Below are 23,988 nucleotides of genomic sequence, written 5' to 3'. Positions count from 1 at the left end.
TAAATTAAGGGAGAAATGGCCAAAAATCTTCCTGTCTGAACGATCGGTTGTATGGGATGTATATTATATATAGCTCCGATCGAAATGATTTTTTCATGAAATCTTCTATCATATATTAGAATAAATATCACCAAGTTTAACGTTTTTATATTTGAAATTGAGGGAGAAATTGCCAAAAACCTTTCTATAAGAAAGATCGGTTGTAAGGGATATATACTATATATAGCTCCGATCAAAGAGATTTTTTCAGAAAATCTTCTATGATATATTAAAATATATATTACCGAGTTTCACGTTTATACTTTCTAAATTAAGGGAGAAATTGCCAAAAATCTTTCTATCTGAACGATCGGTTGTATGGGATAATACTATATATAGCTCCGATCAAAGTGATTTTTTCAAGATATCTTCTATGATATATGAAAATATATAGCACCGAGTTTCACGTTTATACTTTCTAAATTAAGGGAGAAATTACCAAAAATCTTTCTATCTGAACGATCGGTTGTATGGGATATATACTATATATAGCTCCGATCAAAGTGATTTTTTCAAGATATCTTCTATGGTATATTAGAATATATATCACCGAGTTTCAGGTTTATACTTTCTAAATTGCGGCAGGAATGATCAAAATCGTCTGATCTGAACGATCGGTTGTATGGGAGATATATGTTATAGTGGTCCGATCCTACCGGATCCGACAAATGTCTAATATAATACATTCTTGTGCCAAATTTCATTGAGATATCTCAAAATTTGAGGACTAGTTTGCGTTCAAACAGACAGACGGACGGACAGACGGACATGGCTATATCAACCCAGTTCGTCGCCCTGATCAATTACAATTACAAACATCGGACCAAAGTTAATATACCATTTCATGTTCATGAAATGTATAATAACTACAGTTTATTACTTATAGAGTTTTATTTAAATATTGCATTAATTGTATGAAATAAATTTTTTTAAATTTCAATACAAATATTTTTTGGTAGTAATTTGGTATATTAAAAGAGTTTAATTAACACAAGTGGGCTTTCCTGGCCTTAATAGCTGCGAAATTATCTATGATAGTGTCAAAATCCAACTGTTTCGCTGTTGGTGCTTCAATAAAAAACATGCCAAGTCCTGTAAGGCGTTCTTGAGTTGAACACGATCGATGGAAGTTCTTTATCCTTGCAAGAACACTGAAGGAATGTTCAGCACTAGCTATTGTAACAGGTATGGTGCAAAAAATAAGTAGAGCAACACAAATGTTAGGAAAAATTGTAGCTAGATTTAGAGCACAGATTGCATTCAACAATTCAAATGGTGACAGATTTTCGTTAAAATTTGCAGAGTAAATGTGCTTCAAGTGGATCATTTCATATCCTAAACTCTCGGAAACGTCTGAATTGTATTTGCTGACAAATTGAATGGCATTTTCTCGTATTGGTACCTCATTCATGTATCCAAATTGCCGCAAAAAAGGAAAGGTGTTCTTCAAGGATTTTCATGACAGCAAATCGTTCAGTAATACCTGCAATAACCGGACTATAATAACCGAACTATCACCAAAAAGGTATTGTTTTTGAAATCAGTCTCGTGATCGTCTCGTTCTCTTCACATTCATAAAAATGTCCTTTGCGATTCCTTTTTCGAACGTCAGGAAACTTTGACAAAATTCCAATCCAGTGGCGATTCTTTTGCATTCGCATAAAATGTTTTCCCATTGATTACTGATCAGATTTAAATCAGCGATCAAACTTTCTAAGTTTATAACTTCTATATCGATCGTAGTATCCCTGGCTTGCAGTATAATATTTCTTTCATTAATAGCTGTCAAAATTTTTAGCCAAATGGAGGATAACAAAATACATTCAAACTCTTTGATGTATTGAAGAACGCCATTAACATCACCATATGTTTCCGCTGTCAAATTTAGTAACTCGTTTAGTGCCTGTTTCAATCCTTGGCTATGATTTGCAAAAGGCTTAACTATATCAACCTTAGCTGACCATCTTGTGTCTGAAAGTTTTTGGAAAGAGCTTGGAACGTTATGCCTAAGGATATCCCATCGTTTTTCTGCTGCATTTACCGAATTTTTCTGCTGCAACAGAAAACGAATTCTACCTTATGCTACAACGCCGACGCCAAAAAACAACAACACCTTATGCGGGGTGCAGACACGTTAAGAGATTTGTAAAATTTGTTGAAATTTAAAATGATTGCTATCTACGAAAGCTGATTAAAAGTATGATTTGTTTATTTTCTGTAAGCAAAAAGCTTGGATAGCATTTTGAGATTCCCGGGCCCCTCCAAAGCCCGGGAATGGGGTAAAGGACCCCCTCATCCCCTCCTCTCGCCGGCCTGCTTCTGATGTTGTCTAAGTCTACGAAGAAAAACATTGCATTTCTGAGGTTATGTTCTGCATATCTTAGAACGACTTTTAATTGCATCATTGATATTTAACGTCTTTGACCAAAGCTTTGACTATTACACACATGAAGTTTCAATATGAAAAATGATGGTAATTCATTTACAGCAACTTAAAATAAAGCATCCCATTTGTATGTTTATGTACGTATTATAAATATAGTATTAAAGTAAACCCCGCTAACCTATTAAAGCACCCAAATAGCAAGTAGACGCAGCATAAAATATATATTTTTTCCAGCTTCATGTAGCTTTCATAGGATATTTCACAAAAGTTTCATCATCAAGCACTTGAAAACGTTCATTGCGATATGTGGCCAATTCATAAATATATTTGCGACTGCAATCTTCCATGATTTTATTAATAACGGTTTTAATATTTTCAATACCAGCAGTTTCGGAGAGATCGCGATAGTAATCATACTGCGAAAACAAATAAAGCATGACACAAAACTCATTGTTTACTTGGAATTTTTCATACAAACCGGTTTATCGCCCATCGCATGTCCTTGACGGTTGGTAAGCCCCTTTTTACGCCGCTGCTCAACATCCTTCTCCAAATCAGCAAACATTTCGTCACGACTCGGAAACTCACGCTTTTTTGTGTAGAAAGCAAGTGCAAAACGCACCTGCAAATCGAACGATTGTGAAGGACAAACATAGAAAGGTAAACCAATCAGCGCCATTGTAGGATAATGAATATTAATGCAATGCTTATAAAGTGGATGTACAAAATTATCATCGACACGCAAGAGAACGTCCATGCTGAGGAAAGGGAATGTGTATTTATAGCCAGTGCAGAAAATTATGTGATCAAATGTCTCTGTGGTGCCATCCTTGAAAATGGCACCATCTTCAGTGAAACGTTGAACGACAGTCTTTTGAGTGACGTTCTGCATAAAGTCGATATTGGGTGCTGGATCCAAATTGTGACTGAGATAGATGTGTTTAGAAAATTTGCTTATGTGATTCGCGATATCCATGCCACTGGGACCAGCGCCGATTATGAGCACAGTGGTGCCTAAAATAATCGTAGATTTGTAAATTTCTCTGCCTTGTAGAACTTTGCTTTTTTATACTCAGCTGAGCGGAGCTCACAGAGTATATTAACTTTGTTCGCATAACGGTAATCCGTAACGGCATAAACTAATCGAGATAGATATAAACTTCTATATATCAAAATGATCTGGGCGAAAAAAGGAATTCATTTAGCCATGTCCGTCCGTAAACACGATTACTTAAGTAAATTTTGAGGTATCTTGATAAAATTTGGTATGTAGGTTCCTGGGCACCCATCTAAGATCGCTATTTAAAATTAACGAAATCGGACTATAACCACGCCCACTTTTTCGATATCGACAATTTCGAAAAACCGAAAAAGTGCGATAATTCATTACCAAAGATGGCTAAAGCGATGAAACTTGGGTTGGTGGGTTGACCTTATGACACAGAATAGAAAATTAGTAAAATTTTGGACAATAGACGTGGCACCGCCCACTTTTAAAAGAAGGTAATTTCAAAGTTTTGCAAGCTGTAATTTGGTAGTCGTTGAAGATATCATGATGAAATTTGGCAGTAACGTTACTCCTATTACTATATATGTGCTAAGGAAAAATTAGCAAAATCAGATTACGAACACGCCCACTTTAAAAAAAAATTTTTTTTAAAAGTCAAATTTTAACAAAAAATTTAATATCTTTATATATATAAGTCAATTATGTCAATATTCAACTCCAGTAATGATATGGTGCAACAAAATACAAAACGAAAAGAAAATTTCAAAATGGGCGTGGTTCCCCCCGTTTTCATTTAATTCGTCTAGAATACTTTTAATGCCATACATCTAACAAAAATTTACCAATCCTTTTGAAATTTGGTAGGGGCATAGATTTTATGACGCTAACTGTTTTCTGTGAAAATGGGCGAAATTGGTTGAAGCCACGCCCAGTTTTTATACACAGTCGTCCGTGTGTCCTTCCGCTCGGCCGTTAACACGATAACTTGAGCAAAAATCGACATATCTTTACTAAACTTAGTTCACGTACTTATCTGAAGTCCAACTATGACCACGCCCACTTTTTCCTCGAAAAGGCGTCCACCTATAGAACTAAGGCCCACTCCCTTTTAAAATACTCATTAACACCTTTCATTTGATACCCATATCGTACAAACACATTCTAGAGTCACCCGTGGTCCACCTTTATGGCGATGTCTCGAAAAGGCGTCCACCTATAGAACTAAAGCCCACTCCCTTTTAAAATACTCATTAACACCTTTCATTTGATGCCCATATCGTACAAACACATTCTAGAGTTACCCGTGGTCCACCTTTATGGCGATGTCTCGAAAAGGCGTCCACCTATATAACTAAGGCCCACTCCCTTTTAAAATACTCATTAACACCTTTCATTTGATACCCATATCGTACAAACACATTCTAGAGTTACCCGTGGTCCACCTTTATGGCGATGTCTCGAAAAGGCGTCCACCTATAGAACTAAGGCCCACTCCCTTTTAAAATACTCATTAACACCTTTCATTTGATACCCATATCGTACAAACACATTCTAGAGTTACCCGTGGTCCACCTTTATGGCGATGTCTCGAAAAGGCGTCCACCTATAGAACTAAGGCCCACTCCCTTTTAAAATACTCATTAACACCTTTCATTTGATACCCATATCGTACAAACACATTCTAGAGTCACCCGTGGTCCACCTTTATGGCGATGTCTCGAAAAGGCGTCTACCTATAGAACTAAGGCCCACTCCCTTTTAAAATACTCATTAACACCTTTCATTTGATACCCATATCGTACAAACACATTCTAGAGTCACCCCTGGTCTACCTCTATGGCGATATCCCGAAAAGGCGTCCACCTATAGAACTAAGGCCCACTCCCTTTTAAAATACTCACTAACACCTTCCATTTGAAACCCATGTCATACAAACACATTCCAGGGTTACCCTAGGTTAATTTTGCTAAATGGTGATTTCCCTTATTTTGTCTCCAAAGCTCTCAGCTGAGTATGTAATGTTCGGTTACACCCGAACTTAGCCTTCCTTACTTGTTTTTGGATACTCACCTTCAAACGTATCCGGCTTACGATACCAATGGCTATGTAATTTTCTGCCTTTGTAGTCATCTATACCCTCAATTTCAGGCATAAGCGGCATGCTGTAGTGCCCATTGCAAACGAAAACGAAATCGAAAATTTCTTTGAAGAATTTATCATTTTTAATATCCCGAACATAGATCTTAAAGAAAAAAGAAAATTTAGCTTTCAAAAGACGGGTAAGCTATAAATAAAATCCAAATGCAGTTGTAACATTCATATAAAATTACATGCTTACACATAAAAAATTTTTATGGAAAAACTACACTTTGTGCTGTTGTTCTATGGTAAAACCAAAATAATGATAATTTAATCCCAAAGAAGTGGTGAAAAAAACTATTCTTCTATTTAACTTGTAACAAAAAAATTATAGATTTGGTTGTTGTTTCGGTCGGCACTCGCGCCCTGACCGTTTGGTGTGTAAGGCGCATCATGCTACCACCACACCACTACGGCTTGCTGTGCATATCTGTCATGACGCAGTACAACGAGGAGCAGTGTTAACTCCAAAATTAATTTTGATATCACTACGAAAAGTGTCAACAATACACTTTATTTTTTTGTGTGTATAGGTTTCCATGCCCTGGGTTCAACTCCCGGGCAAAGCAACATCAAAATTTTAGAAATAAGATTTTTCAATTAGAAGAACATTTTTCTAAGCGGGGTCGCCCCTCGGCAGTGTCTGGCAAGCGCTCCGATGGTATTTCTGCCATGAAAAGCTCTCAGTGAAAACTCATCTGCCTTGCAGATGCCGTTCGGAGTCGGCATAAAATATGTAGGTCCCGTCCGGCCAATTTTTAGGGAAAAATCAAGAGGAGCACGACGCAAATTGGAAGAGAAGCTCGGCCTTAGATCTCTTCGGAGGATATCGCGCCTTACATTTATTTATTTTTATAGGTTTCCAGCTTAAAAACAATGCCTACCAAACTGAATAATTTCGTCTCAGAACCTAATAGCAAAGAAAAAGTTTACCCAAGTTTTACAAATTTAATGGTTACTGAAATTTAATGGGGAAAGAAAAGTATCGATCTGTTACTAGTTTTCAGTATCTCCGTACTCAAAATATTGATACGAATTACAGAAGTCGAAAGTTTAAAAGATTACATTAAATCTTTGGTCACAAGACATAACAGCCTAAGTATAAAATCGGTCATTGAAAAAGTTGTATGTATTAAGCGCTTCAAATCTCGAATATAAAAGTCAAATGTACACAAATATAATTTAAAATCAATAGTCCAAAAATGCACTGTTATATATTTTCAAAATATTAAATCGTTAGAATTTATTAAGTAGGTACTGATTGCTTTGTGACTAAATTTCGCCAGAACTGCTGGTCAGTTTAGAATGATTTATAAAACGTTAATTTTTCATTTTATTTAATCGTCATAACTTTAAGTAAATACATTCACCGCGACGAATGATATTAAGTAAATGAACCATATAAATCGTGGTCCAACATTTTTGAAGAAGCGGGCAGTGTGCCCATTTACCACCTGAAGCAGCGTTCGAGACTATTTCGATATGATTTCAAATTTATTTTTTGATAGTTTCAAAATTGTTTTCTGGACCATGAAACTGTCAAGAGCTCATTTTAAGCCGCAAGTTTAAGTTGGCTGATCACTGCAGTGTATTCCAAGCGGAAGTTGCTGCGATTAAGGATGCGGTGGATGGAATGCTATCCAGTGCTACTACGGTTAGGGAATTTAACATCTACTCTGATAGCCAAGCGGCTATCAAGGCCTTGAGCTCAACTACAGTGCGATCGAGGGTGGTCTGGGAGTGCCTAAACTCGCTTGCGATTGCATCGAATTATTTTACAATTAAGATTATCTGGGTCCTGGGCCATAGTGATATCCCGGGTAACTGTCAAGCGGATCTCTTAGCCCGCATCGGTACAACGGAACCGGATGAAGATGGCTGTAGGGATTTCGGCATCCCGCTGGCCACCTGTGGATTGCTCCTCCATAGTTAGGCCTCGAGTCAGTTCAGCAAACGTTGGGTGGACATCACGTCTTGCAGGGTAGCAAGATCTTTCTGGCCGAAAGTGGATGGCAGGAGGTCTGCTGAAATAATTGGGTTCACTAAGGCTCACCTATCAATGGTCATTGGGGTTTGACAGGGCACTGTCCCATGGGTATCCATGCGGTACGTCTCAATATACTGGCAACTCCATCCTGCTGCAGCTGTATGGAGGATGATGAGGTGGAATCACCAAATCACTTTATGCTTGATTGCCCAGCTTTTGCCAGAACTAGGCGAAAGTACTTCGGTCGCGACTCACTTGGATCTCCCGAGATCGGTTGAGATCGGTATCATTCGGAGCTTTATCGTTGCTACCCAACGATTCTCTAAGCAGCTAGATCTAAGTCACCGTTATTTTTGGTGTATGTGGTATCACAACGGACCTTCGTTTTTTCCAAGTGAGCTATTCTTAACAGGGCAGCTACCACCTAACCTATCCTATCCTATCCTTGGGGTTGTTTTCGGGACCTTTAGTGGTTCTTTTCCGAAATATTTTCAAAGATTGTATTTAAGATGTTTTCGGGTTTCTAAACTGTGGTCTAGAATAGTTGGGACTCACTTCGGTACTGTTCCAAGATTATTGCGGGATTACTTAGATGTTATTTCGGAACTATGTAAATACTGTTTTCAGGATGCTATTGGCACTATTCCAAAATCATTTCGGGACTGGCATTATTTCGGCATAAATTCAGAATAATTTGGGACTATTTCGGAATAGTTTTGGGGATAATTTTAAGACAACTTCGAAAATGTTTCGAGGATCATTTCAGATATATTTAAGGACAACTTTGAAATAATTTCAAGGCTTGTTTATGGACCGTTGGATGATTAGAGATCATAATGGGCAGGCTGCGTGTGCACATTGTATTCAAGTAAAATTTTATGATCAACTTTATTTATGCATAAAGATCCCGCCACCCCTTCATGCCTAAACTCATAGTTTTATTGTTTTGAAGAAGTCTTGGCTGGCTTAGATGTCGCACTACATATACTACCTAAGCGCCTTTTCCATAACCGAATATTCCGTTATCCTAAAGTTACATGCATTGCTTTATATGTTTTTAGAAATCCATATAGGAGCACGAAACTTTCAGCTCGGACGACTGTTATTTGTTAATGTGTGGTCAATACATGGGTGCTACCTGCCAAAATGTTATACTGAACATTTAATAATGTCGTGAAGCCAATAGTCACCTATGCTTCCTTAATTTGGTGGCCGATAACCACGTAAAGAACAACAATAACAAAATTAGTCAAACTGTATCGGCTCGTTTGTATTGGCATAACGGTTGCGATGAGAACGTCCCCTGCTGATGCACTTAGTGCCTTAGTGGGGATACAACGCTTCCCTATGCTAATAGAGAAAGTGGCAACAGTTGCTGCACTAGGTCAACATTGATGCTGGAAAGAATTCTAAATTGTAGCATCGAATTTCATAATAGGCCCAAATATTTTCAATGTAGCCGCAGACATGTGTAATGAAACATTTTTTAAGACTTAAAAAATGGGCTTTTACCAAATAATTATTATTTTGGTACTTTAATAATATAGATTGTTTGATAACACTGGTCGACGGCCAAAATTTACCAGAGACGCCGTTATGAAATTCGTATGTAAAACCACCCCCTTATTTCGAAAATCGAGTTCATTTTTGATTCTATGGTACCGTTTTTGAGATATTTGCAATATACCGTTATTCGAAAAAACAAAAAAGATGGCTCCCTTTAATTACGTATATCTCACGAACGGGTCAAGCAATTGCAAAAAATTGCTATAAATGCATCATACATTGTTTTTTGCTCAACCAAATAGTTTTCGAGATATTAGCTTATCATTTCAGATTTTTGTTTTTTTTTTTTATGAAAAAATATGAAAAAATTTACTTTTTGCGAGGGCAGCATTCCAAAACCACAACTTTTTTTCCAGATATTTTTTCTCTGCGTAAAGCTCTGTTTAATTAGAAAAAAGACGAGCTATCATCGAAGAAAATCGATGCAAAACTACGTAAGTTATAAGCGATCAAATAAAAATAACCAGGTTGCGCAATTTCAACGTATACCTCAAATAGTATGTATGGTATAAAGAAGAATGAAATATCTAGCTATGCTCTGTTTCTATTTGGTTAAAAGTTCAATTTATGAATGAAATTACCCATATTTTTAACTTTTTTTTAAATTTCTTTATGTTTATACTATATTCTAACAATCTTTATCTTAATTTGATTTTACTATGCAGTCGAAATAATTATGTGTTCTACTTTGACGCTTACTCAGTTTAGGATCGGTTTCTCTTATGAGAAACCAGCAGTAATCACCCATCATTGCGACGTCCCAGAATCCTTGATATCGATTCTCAATTAATTTCATTTGCTGATGAAACCCTTCGCCATATTCGTCACTTCCGTCGCCAAGATTTGCCGGAAAAAAGGTCAAATGTGAGTGTAGAAAGTGAATTTTTAAGGACATATTTACGCCTGGAAAGAAAATACTAGTTAGGTAAACAAGTTATAGCATTTTGGGAAATTAATTTTAATAAACCTTTAATATTTACCCATTTTCGCATAATTATTGATTAAGTCGTTCGTGCTCGTAGTTAGGGCTTTTGTGTCTACCGAGAAAAGAAGCAACGACCTTTTCAAAGGATTCCCACGCCGCTGTCTCAACTGATGAGAGTAGTCCTTTGAATTGATTATTGTTGATCAACTTTTTTATTTGTGGTCCAACAAAAATACCTTCCTTTATCTTGGCTTGAGAAATATCTGGAAAAATTGTTTTCAAATAGTCGAATGCTTCGCCTTCTTTGTCCAAAGCCTTAACAAAGTTTTTAATGAGACCGAGCTTGATGTGTAAGGGTGGAAGTATGATTTTCTCTTTCTTGACAAGAGGGGTGTATTTGATGTTATCCACACCAACGGCAACTCGACTCTATCCGGCCAATCCTTTCTGACGTAGTGGTCCTTACGAGCTCGGCTATCCCACTTGCAGAGGAAGCAGCAGCGCTTGTTGTAGCCACTTTGTAGACCACATAGCATTGCAACGACTTTGAGATCAGAACATAATTTCCAATCATGCTCTTCATATTTGATAAATTTGAGTAGTTTTTGCATTTCCTCGTAGGTTTCCTTTGTATTTACTGCATGTGCGATCGGGATAGAAGGCTTTTTGTTACCAATATGCAATAATTCAGCCTTCAAACTCAGTTTATTGCTGTCTATGAACAATCGCCACTCTTTTGAATCATATGTTTGACTAAACTCTTTGAATAAACCGGGAATGTCGTTGTAGTAGCATATACTGTCTTTCTTGGTATAGTGTTTGGAAAATGGTTCGTGACGAGTTCTACAATATATCACCTTAACATCGGATGACACAAATTTAAATTGTTGCATACGAGAAGTGTGGATCTCGGCCTTTTCCTTGGATAGTTCCAAATCTCTTATCCAATCATTAAGTTGTGCTTGTGACAGGACGTTTCTCTCGTTTCCCATGCGAAATTCACTACAACTTGATTCCCCGCTCTCAGATATTACTGTTGACAATGGAACTGGATCCGCAACTGCCGTTGAATGTAGTACTGGTAATGTCACTGCAGGTACGCTGGCATAGGTTACTCTTCTTGATCTTCCAACGCCAAGTACTTTTGTTTGACAAATATAACACTCTATTGAATGGCAAGTAGTTTCTCTCCATATCATTGGTGTATCAAATTTTATTTGTTGTCCGGATTCCGACTGAATCAATTCTACTCGACACGATGTACACAAAGTGTTCGGTGTCCATGGTTTTGCAGCATTTTTAGGCTCAATGCCAAAATACTTGGAGTATAAAGTTTTGATATGATCTGAGAACACTCGTCGTCGCCTTATGATAGTATATTGGCCACACATGAAACAGAACATATCTGGATCGTTATTACACTCAAATTCTCGCGTCCTTTTACTCATTTTATTTTTTTAACTAAATCACGGTTTTGAAATTTGACTTATGAACTGAACTATCTCCGGCGAGCCTTGCAGATGTTATGAAGTTTCAAAGCGCATTAACTTATATTTATACTCGGAACAAGAATAAAATTGAAAAAATCAAATCTTACCTAGACAGAAAGGTTCCTTTTTATACGAAGCCGGGAAAAGAAAATACTACCTGCTTTAGATGTAGGCTTTAAAAATTTTCTGTGTCTTATAATTTTGAAAATCTACCTGCATACTTACCCATAAGTGAGGGAAATACATGTTTATAACTACATGCCTACAGCAGGTTTCGAACCCAACCACTCTTCCTTTCGATGCAACCACTCTACCTACTGTAAAACAATTTGAGTATTAAAAGTACTATTTGATTTATTTAAAGAAAAAGTATTATCATTGTTATGGTGTTATTCGTTTATCCGGATAATAACCATTTGCACTTTATACCTTTAATATATGTATGTATACATACATTGAAGTTGCGCAACCTGGGTATTTTTATTTGATCGCTTATAACTTACGTAGTTTTACATCGATTTTATTCGATGGTAGCTTATCTTTTTTCAAATTAAACGGAGCTTTACGTAAAGAAAAAATATCTGGAAAAAAATTTATGGTTTTGGAATGCTGCCCTCGCAAAAAGTAATTTTTTTCATATTTTTTCATAAAAAAAAAACAAAAATCTGAAATGATAAGCTAATATCTCGAAAACTATATGGTTGAGCAAAAATCAGTGTATGATGCATTTATAGCAAATTTTATCGTCTTTCCGATTCTGTTACCTCTTTTGCAATTGCTTGACTCGTTCGTGAGATATACGTAATTAAAAGGAGCCATCTTTTTGGTTTTTTCGAATAACGGTAAATTGCAATTATCTCAAAAACGGTACCATAGAATCAAAAATGAACTAAATTTTCGAAATCAGGGGGTGATTCTACATACGAGTTTCATAACGGCGTTTCTGGTAAAGAGAAAAAGTTGAAATTCGTAGTCCAGTGTAATTATTATGTTACTTTAAAAAGTCTACAAAAATAATTATGAACAATTTAAATTTGTGTTTGTTTGTTTAATGGTGTGTTCAGTTTATACTTATTATTTAAGAATTCATGAGCTTAATTAAACGAAACGAGTTTACCCCGCTTTGTTGATAAGTGCAGAGCCACCAACAGATACAAATAGTTTGTTTAAGACACTAATACATTCTCATATTAATCGCTCTTTTTTTTGGAGGACACACAATATTTAATCAAAAATATCAATGGCTTTTGACCACTTTGACTTCCAAAGAAAGCGTTATATTAAGAAGAAATTTGAAAAAAGATTAAAATTTTAAAACAGGCAGACTCCTACATTTCCAATAGTCCCCATAAAACAAGAAATATTTTTTAAATAAAATTGAAAAAATGCGGCAGTAACCACGGCCACTTTTGATAAGACTTATGGCGTTGTGTTTCTGAAATAATGTCTTTTAAGACCGTGGGGTTTCTTTCACAACATATTTCGAACTGAATACCTATTCAGCTTTTTTGCATAGCGCCCGGTAACTTAGGTCAAAATTAAGAATTTAAGAATGCAACATGAAAAGCACTATCTCTAAATCTATATAAACTGGACAATTGTAGCTGAGTACATAATATTTGATTACACATGAACTTATAGGTACCTTCTCACTTTTTATACTCAGTTGAGCAGAGCTCACAGAGTATATTAACTTTGATTGGACAACGGTTGGTTGTACAGGTATAAAGGAATCGAGATATATATAGACTTCCATATATCAAAATCATCAGGATCGAAAAAAAATTTGATTGAGCTACGTCCGTCTGCCCTTTAACACGATAACTTGAGTAAATTTTGAGGTATCTTGATGAAATTTGGTATGTAGATTCCTGATCACTCATCTCAGATCGCTATTTAAAATGAACAATATCGGACTATAACCACGCCCACTTTTTCGATATCGAAAATTTCGAAAAACCGAAAAAGTGCGATAATTCATTACCAAAGACGAATAAAGCGATGAAACTTGGTAGGTGAGTTGAACTTATGACACAGAATAGAAAATTAGTAAAATTTTGGACAATGGGCGTGGCACCGCCCACTTTTAAAAGAAGGTAATATTAAAGTTTTGCAAGCTGTAATTTGGCAGTCGTTGAAGATATCATGATGAAATTTGGCAGGAACGTTACTCCTGTTACTATATGAACGCTTAATGAAAATTAGCGAAATCGGAAACGACCACGCCCACTTTTAAAAAAAAATTTTCACAGTCAAATTTTAACAAAAGATTTAATATCTTTACAGTATATAAGTAAATTATGTCAACATTCAACTCCAGTAATGGTGCAACAAAATACAAAAAAAAACAAAATTTCAAAATGGGCGTGGCTCCGCCCTTTTTCATTTAATTTGTCTAGGATACATTTAATGCCATAAGTCGAACAAAAATTTACCAATCCTTGTGAAATTTGGTAGGGGCTTAGAGTCTAGTACGCTAACTTATTTCTGTGAAAAAGGCCGAAATCGGTTGAAGCCACGCCCAGTTTTTATACACAGTCGACCATCTGTCCTTCCGCTCTGCCGTTAACACGATAACATGAGCACAAATAGATATATCTGTACTAAACTCAGTTCACGTATTTATCTGAACTCACTTTGTGTTGGTATAAAAAATGGCCGAAATCCGACTATGACCACGCCCACTTTTTCGAAATCGAAAGTTACGAAAAATGAAAAAAATGCCATAATTCTATACCAAATACGAAAAAAGGGATGAAACATGGTAATTGGATTGGTTTATTGACGCAAAATATAACTTTAGAAAAAAGCTTTGATACCCATATCGCACAAACAAAGTCTAGAGTCGCCCCTGGTCCACCTTTATGGCGATATCTCGAAAAGGCGTCCACCTATAGAACTAAGACCCACTCCCTTTTAAAATACTCATTAACATCTTTCGTTTGATACCCATATTGTACAAACGCATTCTAGAGTCACCCCTGGTCCACCTTTATGGCGATATCTCGAAAAGGCGACCACCTCTACAACTACCACCACTCCCGTTTAAAACCCTCATTAATACCTTTAATTTGATACCCATATCGTACAAACACATTCTAGAGTCACCCCTGGTCCACCTTTATGGCGATATCTCGAAAAGGCGTCCACCTATAGAACTAAACCCCACGCCCTTTTAAAATACTCATTAACACCTTTCGTTTGATACCCATATTGTACAAACGCATTCTAGAGTCACCCCTGGTCCACCTTTATGGCGATATCTCGAAAAGGCGACCCCCTATTCAACTACCACCACTCCCTTTTAAAACCCTCATTAATACCTTTAATTTGATACCCGTATCGTACAAACACATTCTAGGGTCACCCCTGGTTCACCTTTATGGCGATATCTCGAAAAAGCGTCCACCTATGAACTACACCCACGCCCTTTTAAACTAATCATTAACACCTTTCATTTCATACCCATATCGTACAAACAAATTCTAGGGTCACCCCTGGTCCACCTTATGGCGATAACTGGAAAAGGCGTCCACCTATAGAACTAAGGCCCACTCCCTTTTAAAATACTCATTAACCCCTTTCATTTGATACCCATATCGTACAAACAAATTCTAGGGTCACCCCTGGTCCACCTTTATGACGATATCTGGAAAAGGCATCCACCTATAGAACTAAGCCCACGCCCTTTTAAAATACTCATTAACACCTTTCATTTGATACCCATATCGTACAAACCAATTTTAGAGTCAGCCCTGGTCCACCTTTATGGCGATATCCCTAAATGGCGTCCACCTATAGAACTATGGCCCACTCCCTCATAAAATACTCTTTAATACTTTTCATTTGATACACATTTAATACAAACACATTCCAGGGTTACCGTCGGTTCATTTTCCTACATGGTTATTTTCCCTTATGTTGTCACCATAGCTCTCAACTGGGTATGTAATGTTCGGTTACACCAGAATTTAACCTTCCTTACTTGTTATACTCAGTTGAGCAGAGCTCACAGAGTATATTAAGTTTGATTGGATAACGGTTGGTTGTACATATATAAAGGAATCGAGATAGATATAGACTTCCATATATCAAAATAATCAGGATCCAAAAAAAATTTGATTGAGCCATGTCCGTCCGTCCGTCCGTCCGTTAACACGATAACTTGAGTAAATTTTGAGGTATCTTGATGAAATTTGGTACATAGGTTCCTGAGCACTCATCTCAGATCGCTATTTAAAATGAACGATATCGGACTAAAACCACGCCCACTTTTTCGATATCGAAAATTTCGAAAAACCGAAAAAAATGCGATAATTCATTGCCAAATGCGGTTAAAGCGATGAAACTTGGTAGATGGGTTGACGTTATGACGCAGAATAGAAAATTAGTAAGATTTTGGACAATGGGCGTGGCACCGCCCACTTTTACAAGAAGGTAATTTAAAAGTTTTGCAAGCTGTAATTTGGCAGTCGTTGAAGATATCATGATAAAATTTTGCAGGAACGTTACTACTATTACTATATATGTGCTAAATAAAAATTAGCAAAATTGGATGAAGAACACGCCCACTTTTTAAAAAAATTTTTTTTTTAATTCAAATTTTAACAAAAAATTTAATATCTTTACTGTATATAAGTAAATTAAGTCAAAATTCAACTCCAGTAATGATATGATGCAACAAAATACAAAAATAAAAGAAAATTTCAAAATGGGCGTGGCTCCGCCCATTTTCATTTAGTGTGTCTAGAATTTTTTTAATGCCATAAGTCGAACAAAAATTTACCAATCCTTTTGAAATTTGGTAGGAGCATAGATTCTATGACGTTAACTGTTCTCTGTGAAAATGGTCGAAATCGGTGGAAGCCACGCCCAGTTTTTATACACAGTCCACCGTCTGTCCTTCCGCTCGGCCGTTAACACAATAACTTGAGCAAAAACCGATATATCTTTACTAAACTTAGCCCACGTACTTATCTGAACTCACTTTATCTTGGTATAAAAAATGGCCGAAATCCGACCATAACCACGCCCACTTTATCGATATCGAAAATTACGAAAAATTAAAAAAATGCCATAATTCTATACCAAATACGAAAAAAGGGATGAAACATGGTAACTGGATTGGTTTATTGACGCAAAATATAACTTTGGAAAAAACTTTGTAAAATGGGTGTGACACCTACCATATTAAGTAGAAGAAAATGAAAAAGTTCTACAAGGCGAAATCAACAGGCCTTGGAATCTTGGCAGGAATACTGTTAGTGTTATTGAATATATAAATAAATTAGCAGTACCCGACAGATGATTTTCTGGATCACCTGATCCACATTTGGTCGATATCGCGAGAACGCCTTCACATATACATCTAAGGGCCACTCGCTTTTAAAACCCTCATTAATACCTTTAATTTGATATCCATATCGTACAAACACATTCTAGAGTCAACCCTGGCCCACCCTAATGGCGATATCTCGAAAAGGCGTGCACCTATAGACCTAATGCCCACTCCCTCTTAAAATGCTCAGTAACACCTTTCGTTTGATACCCATATCGTACAAACATTCTAGAGTCACCCCTGGCCCACCCTAATGGCGATATCTCGAAAAGGCGTCCACCTATAGACCTAATGTCCACTCCCTCTTAAAATGCTCAGTAACACCTTTCCTTTGATACCCATATCGTACAAACATTCTAGAGTCACCCCTGGCCCACCCTAATGGCGATATCTCGAAAAGGCGTCCACCTATAGACCTAATGCCCACTCCCTCTTAAAATGCTCAGTAACACCTTTCGTTTGATACCCATATCGTACAAACATTCTAGAGTCACCCCTGGCCCACCCTAATGGCGATATATCGAAAAGGCGTCCACCTATAGACCTAATGCCTATTCCCTCTTAAAATGCTCAGTAACACCTTTCGTTTGATACCCATATCGTACAAACATTCTAGAGTCACCCTTGGTCAACCTTTATGGCGATATCTCGAAAAGGCGTCCACCTATAGAACTGAGGATTACTCCCTTTTAAAATACTCATTACCACCTTTCATTTGATACCCATATCGTACAAACACATTCTAGAGTCACCCTGGCCCACCCTAATGGCGATATCTCGAAAAGGCGCCCACCTATAGACCTAGTGCCCACTCCCTCTTAAAATGCTCAGTAACACCTTTCGTTTGATACCCATATCGTACAAACATTCTAGAGTCACCCTTGGTCCACCTTTATGGCGATATCTCGAAAAGGCGTCCACCTATAGAACTAAGGATTACTCCCTTTTAAAATACTCATTACCACCTTTCATTTGATACCCATATCGTACAAACACATTCCAGAGTCACCCCTGGCCCACCCTAATGGCGATATCTCGAAAAGGCGTCCACCTATGGACCTAATGCCCACTCCCTCTTAAAATGCTCAGTAACACCTTTCGTTTGATACCCATATCGTACAAACACATTCTAGAGTCACCCCTGGCCCACCCTAATGGCGACATTTCGAAAAGGCGTCCACCTATAGACCTAATGCCCACTCCCTCTTAAAACGCTCAGTAACACCTTTCATTTGATTCCCATATCGTACAACTAGAGACACCCCTATTGCACCTTTATGGCGATATCTCGAAACGGCGTCCACCTAGGGAACTAAGGATCACTCCTTTTCAAAATACTCATTAACAGCTTTCATTTGATACCCATATCGTACAAACATATTCTAGAGTCACCCCTGGTCCACCTTTATGGGGATTTCTCGAAAAGGCGTTCACCTATAGAACTAAAGCCCATTCCCTTTTAAAATACTCATTATCACCTTTCATTTGATACCCATATCGTACAAACACATTCTAAAGTCAGCCCTGGTCCACCTTTATGGCGATATCCCTAAATGGCGTCCATCCATAGAACTATGGCCTACTCTCTCTTAAAATACTCTTTAATACCTTCCATTTGATACACATGTCATACAACCACATTCCAGGGTTACCCTAGGTTCATTTTCCTACATGGTGATTTTCCTTATTTTGTCTCCATAGCTCTCAACTGAGTATGTAATGTTCGGTTACACCCGAACTTAGCCTTCCTTACTTGTTTTCTTCTTTCTTTAATTTCAAACTTACCTCCCATTTGCCTTTCAATGGGCGCACACGTATTATTTCATGCTGCAGCTTTATATATTTTCCCAAATTGAAATGTTGCGCATATGATTGCAAGAATTTCAATACCTCAGCTGATGGTACAAATGATTGTTCAATGTCCTTGGGATATGTGAAATCGGGATAACCCATAACCTCTTTAGGCAAGTTAGTGCTATTGGAAAAAAGGTCAAAATAACAGTTATATATGTATGTATATGCAGACTACCAGCATACATCTTTATCTTATTTTAGAACATACAATAGGGTGTGCCAAAAATTACGATATTTACTGTTTTCGCTCTTACTCCAAAATATCAGATAATATGTTCAAACGAAAATTGTGCCAGAGGCGGACCTCTTTATTTTAACTTTAAAAGGTACTCCACGGAACGTGAAGTTTTGCCAATTAAATAACACGGCAACTAAGGTTTCTAACATTATTTTATTCTGCAAGGAACTTTAAAACAGAAATTTTCATAAAAGTCTCATACGAAGTTTTCGTAACATAACAAAGAATAATGTTACAGGCTCACAAAGTACCATTTTTTATGAATTTTTGCTTGTATCTCTCGATCTGTTGGCGAGTTTACTAACTTTTACTAGCTTTACAGCTAATGATGTTAAAAAAAACTTGGATATTTTTCTACAATTTAGCTTTAATAGCTGATTATATATTAGCGAATATCGATAATAAGTTTTTATTGACAATCGGAATTGTTATATTTATCGACAGCGCGATATAGCGATGGCGAATGTCGTCAAAAAAATTTACAAAATTCCAGCACTCACGCATATATGCATTTTATCGAAAAAAAGTTGTCATACCTTGCAATGTATAATAATGTTAAAAAACTTATTCCCGTGTTTTATATGGCAAAACTTCAAGTTCCGTGGAGGACCTCTTACAATTCAAATTAATAGCTCCACCTAGGATACAATTTATTTTAATGAAATATGCCCTGATGATTTCGGATGAGAGCGAAATAAAAAATAACTGTAAATTTTTGGTACACCCTAGGGTAAACTGGCTGGTCAATAAAGGGCCAATTAAACTTCCTTAACCCTAACGCCCATATCCATAACCATCCCCGATGTGGTCGATTAATGGTGCCTTAACCTAAAAATCGTGAAAATTTCATAAAAAATGAAGGGCAAAAAATTACAGATATATTCCAGAAAAAATAAGTATCTTAGTCATAACGTATCCAAAACAATGAATAAAATCTATAAAAATTTATTAAATTCACTAACTCAAATATTTTTAGGTTATGGATATGGCGAGAAACCAAAAACCAATTGGTTGGCTATGGTATGGTTATGGCGTTAGCGTTATGGTATGGCACCATTAATCGACTACATTGATTTCCATAAGGTAGGTTCGATCAGCTGGTTTATCTGGTTATGGTTTTATGGTTATAAATCACCATTAATTGGCCCTTAAAGCGTTACATAGACTGTATGTGTCCATTGTGTAACCAGTTGGTACACCCTAATATAGATGCTTACCGTAAACCCTCATACATGCTGCTATGCACATCATCCTGTCCTGGTTTTGTATAAACCCAAGTGCCACCAATTTCGCTACATTGTTCATAAGCGATTGCGTCCAATCCATGTTGTAGGGAATTTTTGAGTGCGCAAAGTCCTGCTGTACCAGCACCAATGACACAAACGCGTTTACCTTTAGATGCCATTTTTTATGTTTTTTTTTTTTGTGCAATTTTAACTTATTTTTAGTAGTAACCTTCACGGTTTTTATTATATATTTAACTTCACTTCCTTACAATTTCAACACTTATGTATGTATATGCTAAGCGCACCGTTACACTTAAATAGTCGACAATTTTATGTTATTTTCAAATGCACTAAGTTTTTTACCGCGCTTCTCGATTTATACGTCCACTTTGTTGGATCAATAGGAAAATACTGTTGATTGATATAACGCTGTCCGTCCCAACATCACTAACGTTTCCGTCGTTTGTGGCACAGACTCTGGCCCATTGATATTGTACAAATTTATATACATACATTTGTACATATTTATAAGCAATATATATATTTCGCTATCGAAATCAACGTCAATGACTGGATTTATGTTCGAATTGACTTTATAGTAGGTTGTTGAAAATCAGCATTGTGTATATGTACCGACTATATGCACACACATACATACAATGTACATAATACATCTGGAGTATTATGTATAAACTGCTCAATTATGTATTGATGTTTACATATATACTGCACTTAAGTTAGTTGAACATTCAAGATTCGTTTTCGATTTATAAAATCATCAATTCAGGCTTAGCTGGTACTAAATGAGCGCCAAATACAATATATATTATTTTTTACAGTTTTGTGCAATGCAATAGAACCGCGATAATTTTCGATTATATATTGTAACGAATTTAGTGAAATTCCACTTATTCCAAACCCTCTGCTAACGTTCGAATCGCTAAACTGTTGAATAAATAACTCTAACATTCAATAATGCAAAATGGCCTTAATTAGACTACTTTGAGAGTACTTTACAATAACTGTTACTTCACAACTTTTTGCGTGTTTAAATCAAACTGCTTACTCATGCCTCAGCTCGCGCTGACTTTATACTCTCGGTTTCCTCGTTCACCCGTTTCTCCTAAGGTGTAGTAATATCGTGAACTGCATGTTTGGTTACCAGCCATATACATGTATATTTTTAGTTTGTAGCCATATGCGTGTGTATATGTGAGTACTACTTCGACCGATGATGACATGCGTTTGTGAGTATCTCTCTGTTGGGCTGTATGTATGTGTGTACGTGATGATTGATTTGTTTACGTACATACGAGTGGTTGCTTAGTATCGGCTTAGTGATGCTCGTCCCGACCACCCTTCTATTTCGTGGTTTCCCAATTGTTTGTATGCGGTAGATGGCATCACTGTTCCTCTTCACAACTTTGTACGGGCCTTCCCAAATGCACCAAAATTTGGGTGGAACACCTTTCCGCCGGTGACGGTTGTATAACAGTAACAAATCTCCCTCCAAGAAACCTTCCGAATTGTTGTTCTTGTCAAACCTGTGTTTCATCTTACTACTCATTACTCATGAACTACTTCGTAGAGCTTGCGCTTGACGGATTGGCTTCTCATAATCAGTATCGTTCCGACGTTTCACAATGTCAATGCCAGTGTTTTTCTCGCAGGTACCTTCGGTTTTGATTTGTTTGGCCCAATCGTTCCATCAATCTTTGCCCGCTCTACTTTCTTTGACTTCTGTGGCCTTTGTCGAATCGCCTCCACCAGCATTCGCTTATTGCTGAACCCTTTCTCCAAACTGAAGTTAAGTGGTACATCCTGGTTCTTATAGCGTATATTCCTTCCTTGCATGTCGATCCTGAAGCCATGGTCAAGCAAGAAGTCCACTCGCAATATGACTTCATCAACGATCTCCGCCACAACGAATTTGTGTAGAGCCGTGACCTTTCCAATTAAGACCTCACATACCACTTCTCCTTGGACTTGGTTATACTCGCCAGTAACCGTACGTAATCTTGCTCCAGGTAACGGTTTTAATCTCCTGTTGACAAAGTCAGATCGGATTAAGGAATGAGATGCCCCGTATCTACAGTCAGTACACGCTCCTTGCACACATTTCCTGTGGCGGTAAGACTGCTCGATTTCGTCACAATATAATTTAATACGTCTCTTCTGAACTTGTGTTTGTGACTGAACTCCTCCTAAACGACTAGACCGATTTTGATGAAATTTTACTTGTGTATTCAATGGGATATGGGGTTACTTTGGGATTCACAATTTGGTCCGTTTTCATGCTTAACTTTTCGCGACGGTAACCAGGGGCCGACCTATAATAAAAAAGTTTATTATGCTGCGATTTCTTTGAAAATAAGTACAGGCATATTTCCTCATGTAGCTTATGATTTATTTCTTTCTGAAAAGTGGACTAGGACACAAACTTTGTAATAAATAATATTTATGGTGCGATTCGCTTTAGACTCGGTACATGGGTACCTCTTTGCCTGTTTTAATATTTGAGAAACATTTCTTTACATAAAGTGGACTATTGATCGACCTCTTTGAAAAAAACAGGTGTTCTTCTTCGACAACTTAATATTTGGAAAACTTCCTTTCCGGCATGTGGACCAAATGCCAAACCATTCCAGAAAATCGTATTTATTGTGCGATTCGTTTGAAATGTATTGTTCAGGCCGTCCTTCGAAAAAGGAATGGGAATTGGGGAAACGAAGAAATAGCAGGGGGGGGGGGGGGGGGTGAGGGAGAAGAAAGCAAGTGTGAGTAGGAAACGGATATAAAAATGAAGAAAGTGCAAGGAGAAGATATGAATGAGAGGAAGGAAGTGAAATGACCTTCAATGACGAGAAGTAGAGGGAAGTTAAGGGACAGGAAAGAAAGTGGGAGAATAAGGGAGATAAATCGAGAATGTGAAAGTGGGAAACACGGTGGAGAAACAGCTTGATCCCATGGCGAGGGGCAGGGGAGGCAATAAGAAAAAAAGGATTTCCTTTGCAGAAACCGCAATGTGACAAATGCAACTGTATACTGAGGGAGTAGTTACATCGCAGGAAGAAATATTTTCGGGCGGGGGAACGGGTTGATTATATATCGATATCTTATACATATATGAAAATGAATGGGATTTCCAAAATTGCGTTAGTTTTATATAGTTTCTTAGAAGTTTATACAAACAAAGATATCGAAATCGGTTGGTCAAGTTAGAGTGATACAAATGGAATAAGTGATGAACAAAAATATTAAGAAACATTTCAAATAGATTAGGAGATATTGTGATAGATAGTGAAGAGGTAATGCTCAATTTTTAAATGTAGTCAAACCAATTTTCCGGCAGTACAAGGTCTCCCGGGTACGCTAGTATACATACATATCGAATATTATAATAAAATCAATAAAATCAGCGCCAAATATTTGGTACCTCATTTGGGCCCGTGACTAGGCTAGACGCTTGTGGAGCTGTGCTTCCTTTTCTTTTTCTCCATTTCCCACTCCTGCTCGCTCTCGCTCCCCCTCTACTTCCCCTCCCCCTCCACCATCCTACCCAAAAGCTACCTACGTATCAAATGCAACGCAAATTACATTATCAGCCCAATTCTAAACATTTCCTCGGAATTTTGTTCTCGCGGATTAGTTTATTCCCGCGAAAAAATTTTTCCAATTCTTTTCTCCTAGGGAGAACAATAATTGGGAAATAGGAATTTCGAATTTTCGAAGTCAGCTGTTTTGTTAATTGATATTATTATTATTTCTCATTTTGTTTAAAATATTGAAAA

General features: G+C 37.1%; 3 protein-coding genes across 3 annotated transcripts in view; 1 reads left to right on the top strand and 2 right to left on the bottom strand.

The window, feature by feature from the left end:
- LOC137246283 (senecionine N-oxygenase-like) overlaps positions 1-23,988 on the top strand; it is a 339,460-nt gene that overhangs the window by 119,027 nt on the left and 196,445 nt on the right. The gene's annotated exons all lie outside the window — the stretch shown is intronic.
- On the bottom strand, positions 2,395-20,636 carry LOC137243453 (uncharacterized). The gene is made up of 5 exons (XM_067771243.1): positions 20,189-20,636; positions 18,665-18,854; positions 5,505-5,676; positions 2,904-3,439; positions 2,395-2,841 (listed from the first exon to the last, which is right to left on the bottom strand). Exons 1-5 carry the CDS (start codon positions 20,374-20,376, stop codon positions 2,662-2,664), a joined length of 1,266 nt encoding a protein of 421 aa, XP_067627344.1. The 5' UTR covers positions 20,377-20,636; the 3' UTR covers positions 2,395-2,661.
- On the bottom strand, positions 6,144-15,011 carry LOC137243454 (uncharacterized). The gene is made up of 2 exons (XM_067771244.1): positions 10,107-15,011; positions 6,144-10,029 (listed from the first exon to the last, which is right to left on the bottom strand). Exon 1 carries the CDS (start codon positions 11,497-11,499, stop codon positions 10,330-10,332), a length of 1,170 nt encoding a protein of 389 aa, XP_067627345.1. The 5' UTR covers positions 11,500-15,011; the 3' UTR covers positions 6,144-10,029; positions 10,107-10,329.

Source organism: Eurosta solidaginis, chromosome 3 (assembly GCF_040869045.1).
Source record: "Eurosta solidaginis isolate ZX-2024a chromosome 3, ASM4086904v1, whole genome shotgun sequence".
In the NCBI taxonomy this organism is placed as follows: domain Eukaryota; kingdom Metazoa; phylum Arthropoda; class Insecta; order Diptera; family Tephritidae; genus Eurosta; species Eurosta solidaginis.
Note: the sequence above shows the minus strand (reverse complement) of the source record. Positions and strands in the feature narration are given on the sequence as shown.